The 26,847-nt window shown below is 39.0% G+C and overlaps 1 protein-coding gene across 8 annotated transcripts in view; it reads left to right on the top strand.

Moving 5' to 3' along the window:
• Scn3a (sodium voltage-gated channel alpha subunit 3) overlaps positions 1 to 26,847 on the top strand; it is a 115,309-nt gene that overhangs the window by 75,451 nt on the left and 13,011 nt on the right. For all 8 annotated transcript variants that reach the window (XM_060390311.1, XM_060390313.1, XM_060390312.1 and 5 more), the window contains 4 exons: positions 8,424 to 8,544; positions 9,702 to 9,856; positions 10,552 to 10,725; positions 25,501 to 25,623. In XM_060390311.1, the coding sequence (XP_060246294.1) occupies positions 8,424 to 8,544; positions 9,702 to 9,856; positions 10,552 to 10,725; positions 25,501 to 25,623 (573 nt within the window). The remainder of the gene's footprint in view (positions 1 to 8,423; positions 8,545 to 9,701; positions 9,857 to 10,551; positions 10,726 to 25,500; positions 25,624 to 26,847) is intronic.

The following is a 26,847-nucleotide window of genomic DNA, read 5'->3' as shown; positions in this document are numbered from 1 at the left end:
CAGAGCTGAAAGTAGATTAGAGGACGCAAGACTTAAAATTATGTGGTTCCCTAAAAATAGGAGAGGTCAAAGAAATAATAATAAGGAAAAAATAGGGGGAAAAAAAGCTAAAGACAGAATTTCCTGACTACCTTAAGGTCAAGAGAAGACAGTAAATCCAAAGAAAGGAACTTCTATTGCATTAATAATAGAGACTGATGACAGTAGGCGTATGAAGAAGAAATACCTCCATTTTCTTCTGATTAAAAAAAAAAACTGGTTTTAATAGATTTCAAAGCCTTCATAAGATCCCCAGATATTTCTTTTTAATGGTTTAATCATCATAAACTTGGAATATTAAGTCATAATTACTCATCATCAGTTCCTGGAAAACATTTGCTTCCTAAACAAAAACTTACTATTGGGTAATTTCTGTAGTTCCATACTCTTTTAATTTAATTTTGAATACATGAAATCCAATTGTAGAAGTTGATGAAGAATTTTAAATATATAAAAGTCAGTAGTAAAACCATCAATGTAAACATAGGCTTATACGTATATTTATGCTTGGTTAAATTTTGAAATGGTCACAGAGAATAATATTAAATATGGCTTGTACTGTGGAGCTGATGAGAAGGCACAGAGATTAGACGCACTTGCTGCTCTTGCAGAAGACCTAGGCTTGCTTCGCAGCACCCACATGACAGGTAGCATCTGTAACTCCAGTGCCACAGGATCTGACACTGCTCTGGACTCCGAAGGCACATCCTGCACATTTTACACATCCATGATCACAGGAAAAAACACTCACATACAGAATACAAATTTTAAAAGAATATATTGATATAAAGAAGGATTGCAGGGAGGTGAGAGAGGGTGTGGGGGAGGAAAGGGGATAGGTTCAAAAACTCATTGTTTTAAGTTCTCAAAGAATAAACACAATTACGTGTTTGAGCTCAAGTTCTGTTTAGTAAACAATAAATATTATATTTATTCAACAATAACTATTATATGGCTGATATATTTAGATTAGTACCCGCAAAATTTACCCAAAAGCAATAGGAAAAATAGAACTTTACGAAATAATAGCAAAAATTGGTAAACTCTAACATTAAGCACAGATTTAGATAAATTCTATCTAAGTATAACTTTGATCTACCTCACACGTGAACATACCCTGCGCGCGTGCACACACACACACACACACACACACACACTGATATTTTGATTTGTTTTTCCTAGTTTTTTGACCAGAACAGAAGTAAAGCTTTACTACTTTGGAGAGAATGTAATAATCTTTGGTTTTGCTCACAAAGTAAGCAATCATTAGGCTGAACACAAGAGAGTTTTATTATACTTATCCTTAAAACTAAAACTATATAAAAAAACGCCTAATTTTTTTCTTATACATTAGGCAGTGAACCAATCAACTTAGATGCTTTGAAAACTTGAGCTGCTCAAATATTTCCACTCAATTCTATAATAAAACATGACTAGCAACTGCCGCCAGAGATAAATCCTGATAGAAGTGTAAACTCCAGCATTTTATTAATTACCTGATATGTACTTCATAAATGTTTATTATGTGTGTATGTATATGCCGCTTAGATAAACAAGCTGGTGTGGAAACAAACTCAAAGCTTTTCATAAAGACTGAAGGCATGAATTTCAAAATACGTATTTTTTTTCATCTTAAACTCAAAACGCTGCAAATAGTGTGGCAATGTACCATTGCACCGTTTCGTTTTTTACGGTTTTAATGTTCGCATAATCCTGAAAACTCTAGATCTCTCTAATTTAGTGCTTAAAAGATTACTGGCTTATCTTCCCAAAGGAAAGATTTTAGAATAAATGCTTTTAATGATCGTATTCTTCGCTGAATTCCAAATTCAGTCTCGCGATGTCCTGTGGTGACCTTCAACTACTTACCGTTCTTACTTCTCACAGGGGTGAGGCCAAGCTGGCGCCGTCAAGAAAGCCGCTCTGGTGCTCTTTTAAGCAGCCAGAGGCCCGAGCCACCACTTTTACCCAGGTTACCCAAGCAAGTTGTGCTCATACAGTCACTTCCTAAACGAATTTTGACTGGCCTGCATGCTCCACAGCTCTATTCCTTCCCCTGCCGTGGCAAGGAAGTCCGAGGCTGGCCCAGCTGCTCTCTGCTGAAGCGTGTGAAACATCAAAGCATGGTCAGGCGGGACAGTCCAGACATCGGGTTTAGTTCTGCCAATGGGCTTATCCACTTTAGCCGTTTAGACTTTAAAACGCAGTAATTGCATGCCCGATAAGATGTATCACAATACCAATTCTAAACATCGTAGAAACTGCTTACAGTTCGATATGATCAGACTTTACAGAGCATGCATATTTTTAATTTCTGTTTTATTTCGTTAAAATAAGACCACTACTTTTTTTTTTTTTTGGTTGTTATTGATGATTCAGCCCTTATGTGTAAACTGTGCCACCAAAATAAGCCTCAAGAGTTTTTTTGTTGTTGTGCGTGTGCGTGCGTGTGTGTGTGTGTGTGAGAGAGAGAGAGAGAGAGAGAGAGAGAGAGAGAGAGAACTGCCGTTTGCAAGTCATTACATTCAGATCAATGGCTATCACTTTTCACTGAACCAACCGCTGTGCTCTAGATGGAAATGTTTGCTTTGGTGAGGTCTTGGCAAAGCCAGATATTAGTCTGAATATGCATTTGGGCACCACGTGTCTTGGCCTTTGAGAAGGTTGGGAAATTTTCTTCAGTCAAGTGTCTGATAAAACACTGATCATTGTAAAGTAGTGCAGAGGAAGGCTTCGTGCCGTGAGCTCGGAAGGCTCACGTGGCACACGCACGGCACCTTGATCACTAAGTCGTTGCTCCTCTTTTGTACTTGGTTTTGTGTTTTGGTTTGGTTTGGTTTGGTTTGGTTTTGACGTGGTATTTCCCTGTGTACATTAATTTCTCCCTAAATGTTCTACCTTACACAGAGTGTGAAAAAAAAAGGTACTTAGAACACTTAGAGCTTTTGATGGTTGGTTAGAGTTTTATGAGGAGCAGAGGAGACTCTTGTAAATACTGCGGCTTTCTGGGTCAGCTGAGTCTTTAGTCTTTTGACTCAACTGTCTTCTGTTGGTACCGTTGCTTATCGACTGCAGCCAAGGTGCCGGTTTGAGGACAAAAACTAACAGAGAAGTCAAACATTGCTGCAAGTTGGCTTTTTGCAAGGCCAATGTCTACTTTTAGTCTAGAGTGTCTGTGAGTGTCATGTCGACAGGCACTCGTCTGGAGGGGTGTCAAGACTCAGTTCTTGAATTCAGTTCTTGAATTCAAAAATAAGCTTTTTCACGACAAGTGGAAAACTGCTGATGCTGGTGATTTAGCCGAATAGAATGAAATGGTGTTGGGATGTTGTGTGCCTCATCATATTCACTGCAAGAAGACTCGTTTCTGGAGCTTTTGTGGAAATTTTGAAGAACAGGCGTTCGGCTGAGGCCTTGAGCCTGAAACCTACTGAGGAAAAAAAAAAAGAAAGAAAGAAAAAGAAAACACTGTTGTTTTCAGACTTTGATGAGCAATGGGGAAATGACTCTAGAGTATGATTTCTTGCCGGTGTCTTTCAAACAACCTTTCAAGAGGTGGAGATGGGTGTGTGGCTGGCCACTTCAACCCACTCGACCTTTAGAAACCAGTCTCAGTGTTCTGCAGAGGAAACCCCAATTAAGCCTGGTTCTGATGGAAATGTTTATCTCCCTTCTCAAGATAAGTGGCCTTTCTCTTGTGCTTTCCTCGTGCCCTTTGCCTCACTCTTCGCATACCACATAATTACGTTCCATTTTATATACCGTGCTTTTATGGTGGCTATTTTTACATAAGAGTAGCACACGGGGTATTGTCCCTTTAACATATGTCAAGGAGAAACCAGATGATGGCAGTTTATATTTTTTAATCACTCAGTAAGTGGCTGAAAAGAGAGTTATTGGTTTTATTCTCTTCTTGCCTTGGACAAAGCAACAAATGGCCCCAGTACATGGCTGCTTGTTGTTCATGTAAAATGTGTAAAATCAGGATATGGATTTTCATATCCAAGTTATCAGACCAAGGCACTCAAAAGACTTTTTTTTTTTTTTTTTTTTTGCCTACCTGTGTGACAAAAATCGAGAATTCTTGAGAATAATGGCTCAATTTTTGAGGCAATCTGTAATGGCTGAATCTTTTATTTCGTCTCTTGAACCATACAGCAGTTTGTGAGAGTCAAAATTTTGAGTGCTGATTGAAAGACAAATGAAATGTGAGCGCATTTCAGTGGAAGTAGGCCAGTTGCTAACATTCTCTTCTATCTCTGCAAGTTAAATTCTGTTATACAATTGGACAAAATATCAAGAGTGCCATTCTCCACAAGGAGGACTTTCTCTGTAAGGTCATGTGACCTGAGGGAAAATGGTCCTCATAGCCTGTTTGGTTGCTAATTCTGTCATTCTTTTGTTGAGATGATCCATTCCTCTGAGTGAGTGGCAGTTGTAGTTAACCTTGAAATCGTCATAATCAGGTGCCATGTTTGAGAGCATGGTTCTTGGTTCAGCAAGCAGCTTCCACAGCATTGCGCCAGGCTTCTGCTATAGCCAGGCATGTTTTTTTGTGGCTGAGTTCGGCCTAGAGAATGTTGCATCTTAAAACCTGCTTCTCAGCGTGCATTCATAGAGCATAAGCCATCATCCCTCTGTAGACTCAGCAGTCTCTACAAGGGATGGAAGACTCACTTTTAAGAGTCATGTAATACTAGACGGGTTAAGGAGAAAACAGTACAAGAAAGCAAAATTGAACTTGTACTATGTGGTTTTATCTGGAAGCCTTATGTTGTTATGCCTATATTCCCAGATATGCCTATCTGTTTTAACTACCTCAGAACAGTTGTTAACTTTGGCTATTTAGTGTATCTATGTAATTTTTTTTAATATGATAAATTTCATTTCTGGTTTCTTTGCTCTTTTGATATCATTGTAGTATCACAACTCTGGCAATATAAATGAAAGTAAGTTTTTCTTTGTATTTGTCACCAGTTACTGCTTTTAAATAAATCATATACTTAAACTATATGTCTTATAAGTCATATACTATAGCCATAGTCATTTGTATAGCAATAACAATATTACCATCTATTAGACTATGAATTTCATAGTGCTTGGTATGTAGATTACTTATAGTATAGCAATGTATAGAGTTAGTATAGATTGTTCTTATACCAATGTATAGAATATAAAGTGCTGACTTCTCTAGAGTGTAAAATAGTGATTTTAAAATGCAGATATGAATTTCTTCATGTATCCAGTGACTCAAGAATACCAGGTAGTATGTTGGACAGTTTATGTCACTTAATCTGAACTCAATTCATGGTTTCATATACTAATGTAAGTAAAATTGCTACCTTTGATGTTTTCATATAGTGTAAACAAGATTTTCATAGTTTCAATGAATAAAACATTCACTTTCCTATAACCATAATCTGGCCTGAGAGCTCTCAACCAGTATTGCAGCCTTGCTCACCAGTGAGAACTCAGCAGGACTGGTGCTCTGATTTGTGAAACTCACTCTAACACCCTCACAGAGGAGAAGCCTCCTGTAAAGCACTCATGAGACAGAAACCATAATGACGTCTTTCAGCCTTTGGTGCATGGAGGTGATAAGGACTTATAAGAATCCCTCTGAACATTCTTTGGAAAGCCTCCCGGGGATGAAAGTTAAAATACTTAACAACCAGAAAACATCTTAGATGACCACAAAGCAGTCCTCCTTATAGTATGGTTGTGTTCCTTAGGAAAAAAAATAGAAAGAGGGCAAGGTGGTTTCCCCACCCATTTTTGAGACATGCTGAACCTCAGAGCGCTAGGCAGATGGGAGAATAGAAGACTCTCTTCTCTACTTTATCATACAGTGTATCATCTCCAGGACCAAGTAGCTACAGATATTATGATGATCAAACATGTTAGCTATAGCCATACCTTTATCATCTTAAGGCAACACAATAGCAAAATTACATCCAGTGGTCTCCACTGGGCAAACTAGTCATCCACGTTAGCTAATATTATTCCTAGGAAGCAGCGTTTTAAATAAGTATTTGTATTTAAGTATAAGACACCGTTATAGCATAAGTAAGATAATTTGATTGAAAATTAAACACAATGCTGCTGGTTAATAGGAAGTGAAGGGTAAGTACATTTTCTAAAAAATTCACATGAGAAAGCATATATGCATGCCTTTATATATCGCTTACAATAATCTCCCCTCAAACTTCTTTATTGAATATCTGCAGGTAATATAAAAACATTTTGAAAATATGCATTTCTGATATTAAAGCACTTGCATTCAATGAAAAACATTTTCTAATATAGCTGGACGTCATTCAGATCAATTTCTTCACACAATTTATCAGAAAGCAGAGATGAAATTATCTAAACACTGTAATTCTCTCTATAGGAGTAACATAAAAATGCATTCACCTGTTCACTCTTCATGAAAATAATATAAATATTTAATGTCTATTCAACATTTGGTTGACCTTTTAATATATAATATGTAGGTGTACTTGCTATGTATGTGTAAGTATATGTTTGTGCACATATACATGTAGATGTGTTCAATATATATATATCTATATCAAAATATAGATATATGTATGCAAGCACATGTATAAAAGGATCTATTTGGCCAAAGGCAACAAGTGTAATGGGCTAAATGGACTGTGAAATTTGACTGAAGAAGAATGTAAGAAGAATTCATGGAGGAGGTAGACCATGACTATGCTCTGAGGAAATTATTGAGCCTAGTTGGCCAAGAGCAAGAAGATGAACATGGGCCTTTTTACGACTACCCTCTGACTATGTCGGTTTCTTATTAGTGCTATTTATGCTATAATTGCAAGCATTCACCCTCTGAGCCACTGGTGAAGCTGAGATGCTTATACCAGTTGTTCAGTACTCCCTTAGCTACAACAGAAGCTACGACAACTCTTCCCAGTGGCAGCCTTCCTGGCTTTCGTTTTTTACAAATAAAAAAGTCCTGCCTGAAAGAAGCAAAAAAAAAAAAAAAATCTCAGAAGGAGAAAGTCTGTATCAGGTTCTCCATATTTTCAAAAGTAAAGGAATTTAAGGTGAAAATTCACATGGTGTAAAAATCCTCAGAACTCTCAGCTCAAAATAATGAAATAGCTCCCCCCTTCAGCATACTACTCACTAGGAGAAACTATATGTTGTTTTATGTTTTGACTTAAAGCCATTGCTGTTACATATTTAGTTTGGCATGGCTAACTCAAAATAATACTACATAAAGCACTATCTTAATGTTATTCTTTAATTTTAGTTCACATCTCAAAACCATATCAGCGTTGGGATTTAAAATAAGCCAGGAACTATGAGCAGAATTTCTGCCAATAAAACTTGTGTTTAGGGAATCAGTTAGGCCTTTTTTAGAGTAGCACATTAACTCTTTCCAAAGCTTTGAGGAGGGTGACCCAAACGCTTAGCTGCTGAAGTTATTGGAGCTTTGAAACCATTAGCATGTCCATGAACTGCACTTCCACCCTGAAAGCTTTCCATCTTCTAAGCCTTGTTGTATGTCATGTCTTTGCCTGAGTGTTCATAAAACATTGCACATTCGTGATGTCTTCCCACATGATCTCAGAAAATGTATTAGATATTTATTCTGACAACATTAAGGTGGCTATTCTTGCCACGTGTCATGTCACAGTGATTTATTTAAAAGAAAATAAATTGCAGCCTGATCATACGTTGCATTTAGAATGAGATCCTAATAAAGACTCCAGACAATGTCATTTATGGAGAAATTTCCATTTCATTTAGAATTCTTTGGCAAGTGTTGAATTCATTTATGCAGTTCAAAAAAGAACGAGATGGGGAGATCCATCATTTTCCACTAGTAAAGTAAGGAGAAAATTATGTAAGCTAGAGAAAAATATAGCTCAAAGCTGAGCCATAATGAGTGTGATTGATGTTAACCTGTAGCCCTCCCTTGCTAAAATTACAGAAACACGGACAGTATTTAGAAGCAACTGATGGTGTTCTTTGCCCTCTGAAACTTTTCTTTCTGAAGAGGTGGAAGTTGTGATCTGATTTGATGCATTTCATTAAAATAATCATTACAAGATGTGAGCACACTTAACTTTATGAGGCTCTTCTTGATGTGGCTGGAATATTCCTAGTTGTTTGCAATGTCATTCGTGTACAAATGAAGATGTTAGAGCAAGTTTATTTGTCTTTCCAAGTACCCACACTAACTGCTATCCTTTTTGTCTGAGGACTAGACTTTGCTCATGTTGCTAGAACATCATCATCAGTAGAATCAATGGCTTCCCTTTTAGTTGCTGCCATTTTTTCTAGGCCATAGAGCGCTTCCCAGTCGCTTGAGTAAAAGGGAAGAGGTTCACATCTTTGACATGGGCTTTTGTTTCCAGAAATTAAATGCAACCAGCTCCTCTGAAGGAAGCACAGTTGATGTTGCACCTCCCCGAGAAGGTGAACAAGCTGAAATTGAACCCGAGGAAGACCTTAAACCAGAAGCTTGCTTTACTGAAGGTAAAGAAATTCTAACATATTGAAATGCCCTATTCTGACAGAATCTGAATATGCATCATTTAAAAGAAACATGTTTAAAAAAATGGTGAGAGCATGTTTATTTTGTTTTGCCTGTTTCCTCTTCATTCTCTTTCTTAATTTGCCTCAGATCTTAACTTTTCAGATCAGACTACAGCAGAGACTGAGTCTGGACAAATGAGAAAGTATGCTAAGTGCATAAGTTGTTTTTGGTGTTTCTTTCTGTTTTGCTTTTGTTGTTCTTATCCTCCAGAATGTAGTAATATTTGAGATACCTGACATTTTGGACTGTCATATCATCCACATGGCAATCCCTTCAAATGTGCAGAGTGGGGTAACTGGACTTATAGATACTATTGTAATTACATCCCCTTCCTCCCAGTTTTAAATTTGGCTTATCTGGCTCTGGCTAGAGATGTTTGGAGAAGGTTCTGTGTTGCAGAGTGTTGGCAGGCGGCCATGTCATTCTCACAATAATCAACTGATCTTGCACAGGAATCAGTAAAGATTTATTGATTTATTGTGTTTGGATTCAATGTGACAAGGGGTAGCTCAGAGAGAGCAACAGATGAGACAGAAATTGGAAATCAAATGAAGTCTAGGAGGCAGAGGAACAGAGAGCAGAAGAGACACTGGCTGCAGAATGAGTCATAGGTGTGACTAAGAAAAGCGCTGAGGCTGACTATAAATTAGCTTGAGAAGACCGGCAGTGGCTGACACCTGGGGAGACAGTGGGATTTTCTATGCCTGAAAAGAAGGGAGTGACTACCCAGAGCCACACAGGAATATGAATAAACAACTTGCATGACTGGCTTTGCTCCCAAACCAGTGTGATGAAATGTACTCTAGTTTTCTTAGTGGCCTCAAGGCAAAGAGATTTTAAATTGTATTGCAAAAAAAAAAAAAAGCTTTTACAAATGTTTTTAAACAAATGTGCAGAAATTTCATAGATTCTGAGCCTGTATGTTTAAGTATGACTCATATATAGCAGAGTGTCAAGACAAAACTAGGCAATAAAGTAGCCAGTTACCTATAAAATGAACTGAAATTGGGGTAAGGAAGAGGTAAAAGTATTACTGTTTCACACTAATGATCAAAGTATATTTTTCATAATTTATCATATTAATATTGCCTTTTAGGATGTATTAAGAAATTCCCTTTCTGCCAAGTTAGTACAGAAGAAGGCAAAGGAAAAATCTGGTGGAATCTCAGGAAGACCTGCTATAGCATTGTTGAGCACAACTGGTTTGAGACATTCATCGTCTTCATGATTCTCCTCAGCAGCGGCGCTCTGGTGAGTGAGTGTTTACTGGTAATAACCCAGTTCTGCTGAAGCAGCCAACTCTGGAAACACTAGAAGTGTCATCTCAGTTTAGAAATCAGAAGAATAGGTACCTCTTTGGCATGTAGAGCTGGGAACTCCCCACAAAATTTTGTTCAAAACAGATGAAAACAGCCAGAAGGAATTTCACATCTGGTGTTGGCCCACCAGATATTTTCATCACGGTCACACCATTTGAGAGACATTCCCCTAGCTGTGCTAGAATCCCAGTCAGTGTCACCCAGCCTTCCCTAAAAATTATAGTTTTGAATCATCTGTTGATCTCGCTTTCTTTAAGTGAAATAAACCTATTCTTTGAAAATAAGAGATGGAATCACAGAAGATACTGTTGGAAGAAGCCAGTTCTGTCTCTTATGAACTGAATGTTTTTAGCTCATCTTCCATGACCTGAAGCCTGCCTCTTTACAGTGACTGAGGTAGACATTTCTGGGTGAGAAGTAGAGACAAAGCATACATAAAATCAATAAAGATGCTGACATTCCTCTGCCGAGATTCCCCAGCCAACTTTAGCCTTTAGATTCTGTCTGATGAAAAATATTTGTGTGATATTAGCCAATACTCCTCCAAGGTTCTCAGTATTAGACTAAAAATATTTTTAAGCATTTTGGGAAGGCAGGTCATGAAGATAAGTGAAGTTTTCTTTTTAGGCCTTTGAAGATATATACATTGAGCAGCGAAAGACCATCAAAACCATGCTGGAGTACGCTGACAAGGTCTTCACTTATATCTTCATTCTGGAGATGCTTCTCAAATGGGTGGCATATGGGTTTCAAACCTATTTTACCAATGCCTGGTGCTGGTTGGACTTCTTGATCGTTGATGTGAGTATCGGAAATAATCTCTAGGAATTGCTTTTTTAAGAACGAGTTTCCATAGTTCATATACTTCTGTGATTGAGACCTCAACACTGAGAAACTTCTTTCACTCATACTAATGTAACTGTGGAGATTAAAACAAAACAAATAAACAACAACAAAAAAAAAAAAAACAACCAGCAACAACAATAGATAAAAACCTGTGGTAAATTCCATCTTGAAGGGGTGAGCAGTGGCTTATATGCAAGAGCAGAGGAAGTGCCATAAATGTAGAAGTGGTAAGAGAAAAAAAGCATGGAGCCTGGTCTGTGCCACAGGCAGACAGTTGAGATTTTGTCAGACATAGGGTAAGTAAGTCCACTAGCTGATGGATTGGATGTAAGCGTTTAGCTTATTGACCAATCATTTAAAAATCTCCAGGAGACATAGTCATGGTAGATCGTAGGCCAGGAATTTTGAGATTTGTGCTTTAAATCCCGACTAAAACACTTGTTACTAAATAATAATAAATTGACTCATTTACTATATTCTTTCAGTCATATATCTGTAGAGACCACAAAGTGCTTCCCTATTTTTAAATCAGTAGTTGGGTATCCCGGTAGCTAGTGAGATACTTACCATGAAAAGAATAAGACAAAGGTCTGCTCTGACTGAGTGGAATCTGTCTGGTTTGGGATGTATTTTATCTTTTTAGTTTAAATAATAGAGACACAGTAGAGACATAATGGTCATCTGGTGCCCTGGAGTCTGCTATGTCTCACTGTAAAAGGCCTTACAGTCTCCCAGTGAAACAAGGGGCTCTAGGCCCTGTCTTCTGGATGTGTCCTTGCAATTGAATAGCACTCTATTTTTAGCTGTAACACTTCAGTATGAATCAGTGATTACTGTATATGTGCGTCCATTCATTTTAGCAATTTTAGCAAGTCTGGGTCTGCCCAACTACTCCTGCCTTTCTTTTCACATACGCTCACTCATTTCATTGTTCTGCAGCCATAATGTGTTCAACCCTCTGAGTTTATCAGATATATGCTAATTCCTTTTAACATACCATAAATGACTTCCAGCCTCTACGACTGGCCTTTCATGAATAGTAGAGAATAATCTTAGGCTGTCCTGAAAAGCTCTGCTCTTAGGAAAGTCTAATGCTCTTGGTTATGCAGCTGGAATGAATCTTTAAAGCTGGCCTTTATTGCGATCTAGACATTAGGAAATTGAAGTTTAAGTAATTTTCCTGAAATGACTGCTAATCACAAAGCTGACACTTGTGTCCATATTCTCTGATTCTGGATCCAGATCACTTTCTTCCTTCTATGCTCCCTGTTTGGATGTTCACAGTTTATTTTTGTTATGTATGACAATCATTTACTAATAAGGTAACCTCATGATTCCTTTTTTGTTTTTAGAGGAAATATTTTTTAATTTTAATTTTTATTAATTACACATTATTCATTTTGTATCCCCACTTAGCCCCCTCCCTCTTCCCCTCCCAATCACACCCTCCCTCCCCCTTCTTCACCCATTCCCCTCCCCAAGTCCTCTGATAGGAGAGGTCTTCCTCCCCTTCCCTCTGACCCTAGCCTATCAGGTCTCATAAGGACTGGCTGCATTTTCTTCCTCTGTAGTCTGGTAAGGCTGCTCCCCACTCAGGGGGAGGTGATCAAACAGCCATCCCCTGAGTTCATGTCAGAGACAGTCCCTGTTCCCATTACTAGGGAACCCACTTGGACTTTGAACTGCCATGAGCTACATCTGTGCAGGGGTTCTAGGTTATCTCCATGAATGGTCCTTGGTTGGAGTATCAGTCTCAGGAAAGACCCCTGTGCCCAGATTTTTTGGTTCTGTTACTCTCCTTGTGGAGCTCCTGTCCTTTCCAGGTCTTTCTATTTCCCACTTCTTTCATAAGATTCCCTGCATTCTGCCCAAATGTTGGCCATAAGTCTCAGCATCTGCTTTGATACCCTGTAGGGTAGAGCCTTTCAGAGGCCCTCTGTGGCAGGCTCCTGTCCTGTTCCCTGTTTTCTCCTTCTTCTGGTATCCATCCTCTTTGCCTTTCTGAATGGGGATTGAGCATCGTAGTCAGAGTCCTCATTCTTGATTAGTTTCTTTACGTGTACAGATTTTAGTAGGTTTATCCTATGTTATATATGATTTATTTTACTTAGAAAATAGAAATATGATACAAAAACTTCTCAAGGGCAATGGTTTATATTATACTTAAACTATGTAATATAGATAGATATTTTGGTATTTTCTATTGAATACTATTTGAAAGAGCAAAATAATTATGCCAAAATTATTTGTCTTTCAGTGAGTAAAAGAACAATTACTAGATTTAAACTGATATTTAAACCCTTCCACTTCTAGGCAAATTGTTTTATATTAGATTTCCATCTCTTAATTCCAAACAAAATCTGAAATATATAAATTCATGGCAACAGCTGATAACAACTTATCTTCAGAGAACTGGATCAACTGCCTTAAATTATAGTATACTTTAGATTAATACCAGTTTTCAACTAAATATCTTTTTTTATTATTGTCCTTTTCATGTGTACGGGAACTTTGACGGTGTATATGTCTGTGTTCCATATGTGTGCCTGGAGCACACATAGGTCAAAAAACAAAATCAGATACCCTGGAATTGGCATTAGAGATGGTTGTAAGCCTACAAGTGGGTGCTGGGAATTGAACTCAGCTCTTCTGGAACAATAATCAGTGCTCTTAGCTCCAAATAAAATATCTGAAAAGCAAGTTCTTGGTCTTGTATCAAACAGACACAGAAAGATAAGATTTGCAACAAGAAATATTTCCCATCTTCAGAAAATTCATTCACATACTTGAAGCATATAACTATATTTATTTTTAACCTTCTAAAAAATTAACCCACTTACTTAGTAAATCTATTTTAAAATCTTATAGGAGACTCAGAGTATTGTAGATGAAGGAGATAGGTGAGGACAGGCTAACTTCTAGCAGAAACTGTACTCTAGTGGGCAGGAAGTAGGATAAATAAGCTCCAATTACTAAAACAACGTCTAAATGGAGGATTACTGCTGTGTAACAACAAGGAGTCACGGGACAGGGTGTGACTCTGGGTTGGGAGCACAAGTTATTGTCAGCTGCAGTGCAAGTAGCTGACCCCAAGAGTGGGTCAGAGAGAGGCAGCCTCCGTTCAAAGGACTGAGGGAAGAAAGAAAAAGAGTCACTTGGCTCTAATGTGGAGATGAGAAGTAGAGATGCAATCGACAAAGAAGAAAACTGCTGTGCTAGCCTGGGATGAAACACGAGGAGAAAGAGAGGAACTGAGTCTGAAAGGTACTGAAGGCCTCACTAGACTCTCTAATGATACATGCACTACATGTCGACACTTACTATATGGAATTATGAGACAAAGACTTGTAGGAGAGAGTCGTGCAGAGATGTCATCAACATCTTTAAGTGATGACATGTGGAGGGAGGAAGGTAAATCATGGAGTGGGAAGAAGGATGAGGATGTTGCTTCAGTCATTCAAAGGAGATTTTTTTTTTTCTCAGACCAAGGCCATGACTTACTGATAAGCATGGTATATGGAATGAAGAAACAAAATGGATTCAGGACACAGGTTTCCCTCTGCCTTGAACACATGAGTATCAGGCAGAACCAAGCAACAGTGATGCGGATTATCAGAAAACAAGTTTGGCACAGTGGATGGAAAGTGGATCAGGAGGGGTGTATTTTCCAGATGGTCAGGAGTAGATGGTGAATTTTATATAAGTCTTGTGCTCAAGAGAAAAGCCAGGACTCCATTAGTGAATTTAGGTGTTACCTGGCTAGAGATGCTTTTTGAAGCAACAAACATGCTTTAACTCCTAGGCAGAAGATGAAAATTAACAAGACAGCCCAGAACTAAAATCTGTGCTTAATCATTAAGATGTTGGGCAAGAGGTCTAGCCCATAGCAGCTCAGTCTCCAAGTGGGTTCCTTAGTAAGGGGAACAGGGACTGTTTCTGACATGAACTCAGTGGTTATCTCTTTGATTACCTTCCCCTGGGGAAGTGCACCCTTGCCAGGCCACAGAGAAAGACAATGCAACCAGTCCTGATGAGACCTGATAAGCTAGGATCAGATAGTAGGAGAGGAGGACCTCCCCTATCAGTAGAATAGAGGAGGGGCATAGGGAGAGAAGAGGGATAGAGGGTGGGACCAGGAGGAGATGAGGGAGGGGCCTACAGCCAAGATAAAAAGTGAATAAATTGTAATAAATAAACAAATTATACATATATATTTTTTAAAAAACGTTGGGCAAAATAAACAATTTTTCAAATGAAACCAGTAAATTAGACTGAGTAATGGTAATTAAAAAACTATACATGGGATTTGTTAAAAGGAAGATGATTATTCCTCACTAAGGCTTCAGGAGAGTTTAGAGTTGTAAGTACAAAAAATAATAATAAAAAAACCCCAGAAACTAACATATGGAAAGCAGAGGTCAATGGTATTCTGGATGTCACATGGAAGTGATGAATAAAGTTCTAAATGAAAAGAATGAATAATCTGATAGGCTAGGGGAGGGGCATGGGAGGAAGAGGGATAGAGGGTGGGACTGGGAGGTGTTGAGAGAGGGGGCTACAGCTGGTATACAAAGTAAATAAATTGTAAAGAACAATAATCATTATTATTATCATTATTATTAATTTAAAAAAAAAGAATAAATAAAGAATGGAGATAAAGAGGTCCACAGCAAACATGATGATTCAACTTAGAAGCAAGAAGGCCACCTTAACTTGTGTTTCTCTCTACCACAATATTGAAATAGACAGGTCACTTTTTCCATTTGTGTAACTTTTTATTATCAAAATAATATCATCCTATAATATACTGTAATATTCCAAAACTATACATACTATTTTTACCTATGCTGGTAGACTAAATGCATAACTTAATTAATATTTACTTCAAATTCCTTGAAAACAACCAGAAGCCATATGGTTCTTGCGAGGTTTTATGCAAGCATAACATCATAACATCATCCATCAGCAAACTCATCTTCATCACTTGTAATTATAGACATCATAAACAGATGTAATCATTCTCACAGTCAAATCAACACTTCAAATTCAGGGTTGCACTTGATTAAAGATGATGTATCCATTAACAAAGACACTGTGATTTGTTTTGTAGCATAAATAGCATGCAGTGTGATTTTGTTGTAATCACCTTAAGGGATTAAAGGAGCAAATATGGAGAGATCATGTGTTTCGAAGTGCTCATTTTTAAACAAACAAAAATAGTCTTTAGAATGTTTATGAAAAGTTTCTGTGGAAGCCATGATGTCTAAGTACCATACTGTACTTCCCAAGTGAGGCATACACCACACTGGACTTACCTTTTGCCCGGAAATCAACATTGAGGTCATCTTCTCAAAACTTAAGTGGTCAATACGCTTGCATTTTCATAACTTTCCGGAGCCTTGTGATTTCTGAAATCAAGTCCACAAAGACCAACAAATGTGGTATAAAAGCTTAAGTCTAAAGTAGAAAACAAGTTAAAATGTAGTGGTATAAATTCCCATTGTTACTGGTGGTGAGCAGTTCAGAGAGGGGGACGGGTGGGAGGCATGGACGTTCTCAAGACAGCTGATCGAGCCTTCCACCCAGTGTTTTCTAGTTCTTGTCACCAGGAATGAAATAAGCAAACAATGGACGACAAGACAGCACAATGAATTGAGAGAAAATGTAGTATAGGACAAAGTATACACTGAAGAACTGATTGTGGGTATCTGAAGAGAAAGGTGCAAGGTTGGGGCTGAAGTTTATAGAAGGCATGAGGCTAGTAGCATGAATGAGGCTCTGCATTCAAGAAACCAGGGAAGGAGAAAGAGAGAGAGGGAAAGAGGGGGAAGGAGGGAGAGATGGGTCATTAGGATTTGGATAGCTCCTTTTGGCAAACTTTAATGGGAAAGAATTATCAGTTAAGGCAAGGAGAAGACATGGGATTCTAGAAACGTGTTGGGATTTTCCCACAATAGTTGCCTTAAAGTTTTCTGGGAAAACACAGACAAATATCAGTTCATATTTGGGGGCACTAAAGATGGAACGAATTATGATTTCCTCAAAGTCTTACTCGAGAGGAGTGAGTTTACTGGGATTTTCTTACAGAGCACAGGTGAGGGCTTTTAAAACAGGAGCACAGACACAACAGCAAAGTCCTACCTCATCATGGATGGTGGCATCATGGAAACTGTGGAGCACAGTCTGCTTAAAAATAATCTTTTGCTTTTTATATAACCCCAAATCCCATACATGGGAGGGAAGGGGCAGAAAAACAGTAGCTGGACTCTCAGGTGAGTCTTCTGACCATCTCCTCCTTTGACTAGGGAGTGTCATTACCATTATCATTGGTCTGTTAACCATTGCTGTGGTTACCAGGAGCAAAGTCCAATAGTCCCGAAAAGCACCACACAGCGCCCTATTTTTCTGCTTTTATGTTTTCTGATGACATAATATGAATGAAGGGAGTAGACAGTTTTGCAAAGCTAATGATATGGAGATGTTATTATAACAAAGCAAAGGACAGCGAGTGGTCTTCTGGGCTTCAGGATGGTCCCAGGTGGTTCTGTGTGCTATTGCTCTAATTCAGCTCTGAGAATTCAGCTGGCTATTATTATTATTATTATTATTATTATTACTATTTCTCCCTACAGTCACAGGACAAATTGGGGATTCTTTCTCAGTCTCAATAATAAAAAATAAAAACAAACTCAAAATAATGCTTAGGGACAAATTTATTACTGTCTCAGAGAAATACATAGGGCAGGCAACTGTGAATCATGGCATCTTCCCAGAATGAGATGAAGAAGAGGAAGAGAAAAAGCTTCTTTTTGAAAGAAGTGACAAAGAAGAGGTTTGGGGAAGGCTTTAGAAAGAGAATGAGAACACCCCAAAAAAAATGGGGAAGCAAGCCTAGCCTTTGATCAGCATCTGAAGAAAGAAAGAAAGAAAGAAAGAAAGAAAGAAAGAAAGAAAGAAAGAAAGAAAGAAAGAAAGAAAGAAAGAAAAGAAAAGAAAAGGAAGTTCCCCCACCCCCTTTCTTAAATTGAGACTCAGAAGAGCAGACAGACCTCAAGACAGGGGAGTCACCTGTTAGCCAGCGGGAAGATCTTCAAGTGGCTTAGTGAGACAAAGGTTTCTGGGGGCAATAAGTGCATCACCTCCTTACAGAGATAATTATTCTTCTCATCTCCTTGTCATGGCTTTAGGAGAGCCAGTCTTCCTGAGAGGTGATCTTCCAGCCAGGTGATTGACAAATCAGGCTGGATTAGCTTTTAAGAGAGGAGACAATAGTAGATCTCCACCCAGAGCCAGAGGAATAGTGAATTCCTTTGACTAGGAGCAAATACCGTTCCTCAATGGGCCTCAAGGGAGCCCTGCTATATGCTCAGAGGCCTTCGAGATTACTGTAATGCACTCCTCTTCAAGAGTGGAGGCCCCAAATACCCAGGGGTATATACCTGGATCTCGAGGTTCACAGACTGAACAACATCATTCCAGATTGGCTATTTTTCTGACCGAAACATGAAAGCTGGGCAGTTTCTCCATTTTACTCAAAGTTGCATGGGAAAAGTTTCATGAGATTAAAAAAAAAAGTTTTTATTTTCAACTAACTCACTTAAATGCAGGATGAAGAAGAGAGAAACAAAACAAGAAACAAAATTAATCTCCTTAACCCATAAAAAAAGGAATGTAGACTCTAAAATAATTTAGGAGATGGGCTGAATATATATACATATGTATAAATATATATGATATATATATGTGTGTGTGTATATTTGTGTGTATGTGTATTTTATAAATATTATATATATAATAAACTATAAAACATATAATTTTGTATATATTATCAAGTATACAATTATAATTTGGTGTACATAATAAATTAAAATATATGTAGCCACATATGTGTATGTATGTATGTATGTATGTGCATATATGTATATATGTAGTCATTTCTACCATGGATTCAGAAATCCAATTCCAGAGTATTCAACAGAAGGAATTAATGTCCGTCTGGTCTGGAGTTTTAGTCACAGCTCCACAGGAAGCCTGCAAACAGGGTGTTCATTTCAGTCTAGAGAGATAAGAAATTGGAGCTCCCTCTGGAATTCACCACCTATGGCTAGGATAGAATCAAAGTCATTTCCTGTTTCTGGCCAAGCCCGGGAATTAGAACTATTAATTTTGGAATCCCTGCTGCTAAACCTATCTGACCTGTCTTCATCCTGTGTACCCTGCGAGCTGAACTTCCAGGTTCTATTTCTCTGGGAAATGTTGATCTAACCCACGTGTCACTCCAACGCTTTTGTATTCTTCATTGGAAAACCTTAATTGCACTAGCCACTGAAGAGGCTTTGGTTGTGTGGCAGGACAACACAAATAGTGTGGACTATGAATCTCTACTCTGGTCTCTTGAGCAAGTACACCGTTCCGTTCAGCCTTGCTGTGAAGGTGCACTCCATTCGACTGTCTCTTAAGGCTAGACAGAGTAGATGAAGGTGAGCAATAATATTCAGCCTCTGTGTATATAGACTTGCATCTTTCTGTATAGGGTCATCCTGTTTTCAAGAAACCTAGTCGCTCCAGGCCCAGAGCCTTTGAGTGCTCCCTAAGCTGCTTTCTCATTCGTGTAGATGTGTCGGTCTCTGCCACTTTGCCTTTAAAGAGAAAGTCATCATTTCTGGGCTTCCTATTACCCAGAATATATCAATCTGTTCATTGTCTCTTCTTCTATTTCCTTTTCTATATTCCTTTGTCCTCCTTTTCTTTTATGAATTTCATCCCTATGGAGAACATATGTAAATATTTACTCAAAAGATAGGTTAAAATGTGAGTTTAGAAAGAATCTTTGTTTGTGTCTTTGTTTGGCTGATGAGGGAAACCAAGGTAGGAGCTCAAGGCAGGAAGCTGATTCAGATGCCGTAGAAGATGGCTGATGTTTGTCTTGTACTCCATATTACAAGGAGTCTAAGGAATGCTGAGTTTAGGTTTCTGTTTACCTGGTGACAGTCTTTCCGTTTACCAGCAACTGTCAGCAACACTGCCCATTTGGGGTGACCTGCTCTGTGACGTGACACCACCTTAACCCCTTTTCATTCAGCCCAGGGACCAGCTCTTGAATCAGTGCAGCTAACCCAATTAGGAAAACAAAGTCTTCCAGAACATGCCCGTAGGCCAATCCAATCCGAACAATTCCTCGTGGAGACTCTTCTTTCCATGTGATTTTCAACTGTATCAGGTTGACCATTTAACCGTCATACCATGTCTCAAAACAGGCTTCTAAAAATTCTTAGTATCCTTTTTTTTTAATTGCCGTTTAAACATCTGTGGTTGAAAGTCTCACACCTGTAGAGTGTGAAGACAGTCTGCCATGACAACTGTTGCCCCACTAATCACTGGAGTTGCTAATCTGGCTGGCGATTTTAGTAAACTCCAAACAATCCCCCTCCCCCCCAACACACAACCAAGTCTCCAAGACCCCTGTATAAATTATGTAGCAAGCGAATATAAAAACTAAATCAACTACCTAAGTGATTATTATTCTTTATAGTGGGTTTTCTCTTCATTCTCTTGTGCTTTTTATGTCTCTCAACTATGTTACCAAACAATGACTTCTCCAACTTTATTGTTTCTTATTATTCATTTTGTTTTCCAGAAAGTGGGGTTTTTTTTTGTTTTTGTTTTTGGTTTTTTTTTTGTTTTTTCTTTTTTTAAATAAGGTTGTTGATGGGCAGATTCTGTAATTCCAGTTTCTGTCATTATGAAAACTGTCCTTCTACTTTCAATGGGAAGGGTTCTCAATTTTAGACTCAGTCTCCAAGTGTGTTCTCTAATAAGGGGAGCAGGGACTGTCTCTGGCATGAATTCAGTGGCTGGCTCTTTGATCACCACCCCCTCAGGGGTGCAGCCTTGCTAGTCCACAGAGCAAGGCAATGCAGCCAGTCCTGATGAGACCTGATAGGCTAGGATCAACTAGAAGGGGAGGAGGACCTCCCCATCAGTGGACTAGGAGAGGGACATAGAAGAAGAAGAGGGAGGGAGAGCAGGATTGGGAGGAGAGGAGGGAAGGGGGCATAGCCAGGATACAAAGTGAATAAATTGTAATAATAAATAAATAAAAATTCAAAAAAAGCATAAACACACTACAGAACATTCTAAAAGACCTAATCTGTATTTTTTTTAAGTTAGGATGTTTTTTGGATTGAAGTGCATCATCAAAATATACAGAGGTGATGCACCAGTTTTAATCTATTAGCTGTTTCTATTGAATTTAAGTGTTTATCCTTAGTCATCTTAAAGGGACAGTGACGCTTCTCTGTTCATTGATGGGTCACAGGACTGCTGGGTGTTCTTCAGAACTATCATTCCCGCCTTCCACACGATTACATTTCAGGCTCAACTGATACACAAGTGAAAAACATGCGACCACAGCTAAACAATGCTGTAAAGCCCCTACCACGGAGGTTTATCATGTACTGTGGCATTTGATCACATTCGTGTAAATTATGTTTAAAAAATTCCATTTGTTTGAACTAGTTACTTCCCAGCTTGTAGATGTTAGCAAGGAATGCTTCCTGTGATTTCTGCAAAAGAAGATGATTGAAACAATTTATTGCAAAGTTGGGCACAAGTAAAAGTAAGCAACATCCTGGGTTTGTAAACAGAGAGGTCAGGTTCCAGTTTAGAGCTTCTCTGGTGCCTACTCCTAGACTAGACATTTGATAATGAGCAACAGTCACCATCATAAATTGCCTACACCTCTAACAACGTAGGACACCAGCTCTAAACGTAAGTGTTCTGAGAATTTGACATTTCCCAGGAATATCTCAAAGTTGAAGTTAGGGTAAAAGGGAAAACCGTAATCAGAATATATTACATGAAAACAATCTGTTTTCAATAAAAAGGGTGAAAGACTTTTGACAACATAAAGTAATTGAATAAGCTGTTTCTGGCCCATACGTTGTAACATCTTAAGTCAGATGTAAAGCGTACAGGTATTTGTATGACTATTTATTAAGATTGTAACAATCTTATCAGAGTGATTCACATGAAAAATAACCACTTTAAATTACTTGATTAAACAAATCCACTGTCAATATCTGACCCCCTTTTTATTCTCCTAAATAAATAAAATTTATTATAAATCCCCACAATTTTTGATGATCTGCCCTAGAAGTTTAATATTGTAGTAACATGGGGCTAAAGAAATGGCTCGGGCAGTGAGCTGCTTGCCATAGCAGGAAGACCTGTGTTCTGAACTTCAGCACCCATGCAAATGGCCAGGTGTGTTTACCTGTACCTGTAGAGACCAGAGAATCTTGGGACTTACTAGGTGGTCAATATAGCTGAAGGAGTAAGCTTCACTTTCAGTGTGTGACCCTGTCACAATAAATAAAACAGGGAGTGATTATGGAACGCACTCAGTGCCAATCTCTGGCCTACACAGACACACACAAACACACATATGTGTGTGTGTATATATGTATGTACACACATACATATGTGTGTCCGTGTATATGTATACACACACACACACACACACATATATATATATATATGAAAAATAATGTTTCACTGCTCTCAGGACTGGCATTTTGCACTCTGACCTCTAAATTCCATTAGAAGAAGCCCATTTACTAACAACTTTTCAAGCAACGTCGCCATTCAAATTCTGAGCGAGTAAATGCCAGAGACACATTGAGCCTTCAAAGCCAAGAATTCCGATGTTCCCAGCACCCACTGGTCTACACATAAGAAGAAAGGGTATTCCTTTTCTCTTAAAGTATGAGCTGATATCCTTCACAGTCATGAGATATGTGCAGCCACTTCCATGTAAAGCCTGGTCTTTTTTTTTAACCTCAATTTTTTAATTTTATTTTATTGTGTTCACTTTACATGAGTCCATGTCTAATGAAGTTCCCACTTCCCTTAGACCCATATGAAGCCTAAGCTGCCCATCTGCTACATCTTTGTAAGGGATCTAAGTCCAGGTCTTGGTTGGTGCTTCAGTCTCAGCAAGGCATTCTGGGCCCTGGTTAGGTTGGTTGGCTCTCTTGGTCTTCTTGTGGAGCTCCCGTCACCTCCAGGTCCTTCTCTCTTTCCTCCCACTTTTCCATAAAATTCCCTATGCATCGCCCAATGTTTGGCCATGAGTCTCGGCGTCTGTTTTGAGGTGCTGTAGGGTAGAGCCTCTCAGAGGACAACTCTGTCAGGTTCCCATCTGCAAGCTCAGCAGAGTATCATTCTTAGTGTCAGGGCTTGGCACTCGCCCATAGCGTGGGTCTTTGGTTAGGCCAGGCATTGGCTGGGCATTCCTTCAATCTCTGCTCTATCTTTATCCCTGCACATCTCGTAGGCAGGGTAAATTTGGTGTTGAAGATTTTGTGGGTGGGCTGGTGTTCCCATCCCTCTACTAACAGACTAGTCTAGTTATGAGTGTCCTCTTCAGTTTCTATGGTCTCTGCTACTAGGAGTCTCTGCTTGGGTGCCCCTCATATCCTCCCACGAGCTTTCCCTGACTTAGGTCTCCAGCTTGTCACAGAGATACCCCTAACCCTCAGTTTCCCTTTTCTCTACAGGCCTTCTGTCCTCTCACTCTCACTCTTCTTAGGTCTGATCTCCACCCTCTTAATGCTCTTTGCCCCCTCTCCTACCTTGTTCCCTCTCTTCATCCACTACCTCTGTCTATCCTATCTCCACTTCCAAGTGAGATTTATGTATCCTCCCTTGGATCCTCTGTTACCTATCTTCTTTGGGTTTGTGCCTCGTAATATGCTTATCCTGTACCATAAAGGCTAATATTAAATAAAGGGCTTGGTTGGGAGGATAAGAAGACTTCAGACTGGGTGGTGGTAGTGCTCGACTTTAATCCCAGCACTTGGGAGGCAGAGACAGGTGGATCTCTGAGTTCAAGGCCAGCCTGATCTACAGAGCAAGTTCCAGGAGAGCCAACTCTACAGAGAGAAACCCTGTCTCAAAAAAACAAACAAAAACAAAGAACTCTTCAGGTAGTACTCCAGGATAAGATTTAAAAGTTGTTAATGTCTCCTGAGATAAGTCCAGAACCCAGAAACCCATGTGTTTAATTCACAGCCTTTCCAATCTCCCTGGTCCTCCCTGCAACAAGCCCAAGTCACAGATAAAGAGCTTCATAAATTATCTTGTCGCTGATCAAATCTACCATTGGTGTAACTTATTCTGTTACACTTTATGTGTGAGTGAATGCTTAATCAATCAAGGAAGGGACAGTGGCTGCATTTGCTTTTAAAGACCCTATGTTGCCAGACCCTATGTTGCCCGTGATGCCATGAGGTCTTAAGCAGATCACTGACTCCATCTTGCCTCAGAGTATCACAGGGAGATTTCATTCAGTCTCCCAGTTGCTTTTTACATAGAAAATTAATCCCTCAGGCCCTCAAGCCATTGAATTAATACAACAAATTAAAGTTTCTCAAAAACAGAACTTTGAAGCGTTAACCATACGGGAATGAGAAAGTAAGTGGTCGCTGGGGAATACATTTGTTTAAGTGGATGTAAAAGGTTAAAACATGATTTGAAGTCAGATGATTTGGCTTCTGGTCACCTCCAACCTCACCCCTCCCTGGCCTTCTATTAAGTTTTTTTTTTTTTTTTTTTAATTTTACATGTATAGGTGTTCTGAATGCATGTATGACTGTGTGCCACATGCATGCCTGGTCCCCTCAGGAGGCTAGAAGAAGGCTAGATCCCCTGAATCTGAAGTTACAGGTGGATGTGAGCTGCCATATGGGTGCTAGGAATTGAACCAGGACCCTCTGGAAGAGCAGCCAGTGCTCCTAACCACTAAGCCATCTCTCCAGCCCATCTTTTTTCTTTCTTTCTTTCTTCCTTCCTTTCTTTTTTCCATCCTTTGTTTCTTTGTTTATTTTAGTTTTTGTCAGGATACTTGTGCTGAAAGTGACACGCATGTACACATGCAAGTATGTTGAAAGAAAAACCAAACCAAATGGCTTCCCCTACCCCCAAAAGGATGTGTGCCATTTTATGTCGCTTGTATTTAACTAAAATTCAACATAATAACAAGTATCGGGAAGATATGTGATCACCGTGAATAAGAAACATTGCATCCTCTTCAAAAATCCACTTGAGATAAAAAGTTTTCAGATAAATGTGTCCTCAATCAGTGCATTGTTCTTTTGAATTTTATAAGTGATAGGCTAATTTATCCAAAGAGGAGACAGTGACTCCAGTAATGTATACCTAACCAGACCATATTAGGTATGTTAAGAACAGAGTTTCACCCAAGCTAATAAAATGCTGATGATATGATATGGAAGGAGAGATTAAACACCTAGCCAGCTGACCAATCCTGGAACCTGGCAAATACCTCTAGTATTCACAACCTTAATATCCTAAAATTCAGGAGAGCCATTCTAAGCTTTATTTGGCACTGTTAAGCAAAGGTATATGAGGGATCGGGCTTTTGAACTAAGCCCTGAGTGATCAGTGGTAAAAATAGACATACTTTGTAAAGAAGCCTGTGGCACGACCTAAGTGTTGATAAGGATGGACGCCTATCACATTTTACAGGTGAAGAAAGCAAGCTCAGGATGAGGCAGGCAACGTCAGATGGTACAACTGTGTGGACAACGAAGATGGAAGGGTCATATTCGTGCTTTAGTTGGCTCTCACCAAAGAATGGACAGCACATACCGTGCCCTTTACCTAACGGTTTATGTTGTAGATTAACAGTTTATTTTCCATCTACAGGTTTCCTTGGTGAGCCTGGTAGCCAATGCTCTTGGTTACTCGGAACTTGGTGCCATCAAATCCCTACGCACACTGAGAGCTCTGAGGCCTCTCCGAGCCTTATCCCGCTTCGAAGGCATGAGGGTAAGATGATTCAAGGGCGTGCCCTAAAACTCCAGTCAGAGTTAGATGCAGCCAGTGACTCGACAACATGGTAGGAGCTCCACAGAATTAGATAACTCAGGGCTAAAGTCAAAGAGAGCAGCAAGCCTTTCTTCTGGAAATTGTATTTCATTTAAACACCCCTCCCCCCCGACACACACACAGGGTCCATGTGCTATTATTTTCCTTTCTCAGATAATTTGGAATGACTGTTGACAACACCTATCCTACCAAGGACTTCAGTAGATACATCTGAGGTCCTTAAAAGGTATCAATTAAAAAAAAAAGTAAAATGATTTGAAAATGCTATATTTCTTAAATTTAGGTAAATCAGAGCATTCAGCAAAAAAAAAAAACAGTACATCCCTCACATCCAAAGTGAAGTGCTAGGATAATTAGCTATGTATTTTTAACGAGCCTGGCTTTGCTTCACGGATCTTTTGAGCACAGATTACGAGTGAAGTTCACTTTTTTCATAGCCCTAGCCTTGTCCTACTCTGCTCTCTTCCTTAGGGAGTATATCTTGTCTCACAAGATAAAACGCTCGGCTGCCCGCCTTCAGAACTGCTTTGCACAAAGGCCAGCTTTGTTTAATCTGCTTTGCAAATGCACACGGATATTGAATTTCTTCAAGGCCATGGGGTTTTTATATTAGGAGGTGGTTTGTTTGGGGCAATAAACCCCTTCAGCCTTGACTGCAGAATTTACTCATCCCGGAAAATGAAACCACCCTCCAGCTGCTCTCACAGCTCTGTGAGCAGAAACACGCCTGGCTTGCCCGTCGCAAACTCTGTTTCCCTGCCTGTGTTAACAAATTCATTAAAAGCCTGTCCAAATAACAATCTTCTTTTATTGCTGACATCATCCAAGCCTTCATCATGCTTCATGACTTCACAGTGATGCTTTGTTTATTTTATTTTTTATTGATGATAGATTTTTTTCTTATATAATACATAACTAATTAGCTTCCCCTGTCTTTCCTCATAGTTCCTCTCCAACTCCCCTCCCGCCTGGATCCACTCCCTTTCTGTCTCTCACTAGAAAACACACAGGTTTCCAGGAGACAACAATAAAATAAGATTAAAAACAAAACAAAACAAACAAACAAACAAAAAAACCCAAAACATCAGAATAGGATAAAACAAACAAAAGGAACAAATAGATATATATGTATCAGAGACCAACTTATTGATACACTCAGGAATC

This window comes from Meriones unguiculatus, chromosome 8, assembly GCF_030254825.1.
Source record: "Meriones unguiculatus strain TT.TT164.6M chromosome 8, Bangor_MerUng_6.1, whole genome shotgun sequence".
NCBI classification, from domain to species: Eukaryota; Metazoa; Chordata; class Mammalia; order Rodentia; family Muridae; genus Meriones; species Meriones unguiculatus.
Note: the sequence above shows the minus strand (reverse complement) of the source record. Positions and strands in the feature narration are given on the sequence as shown.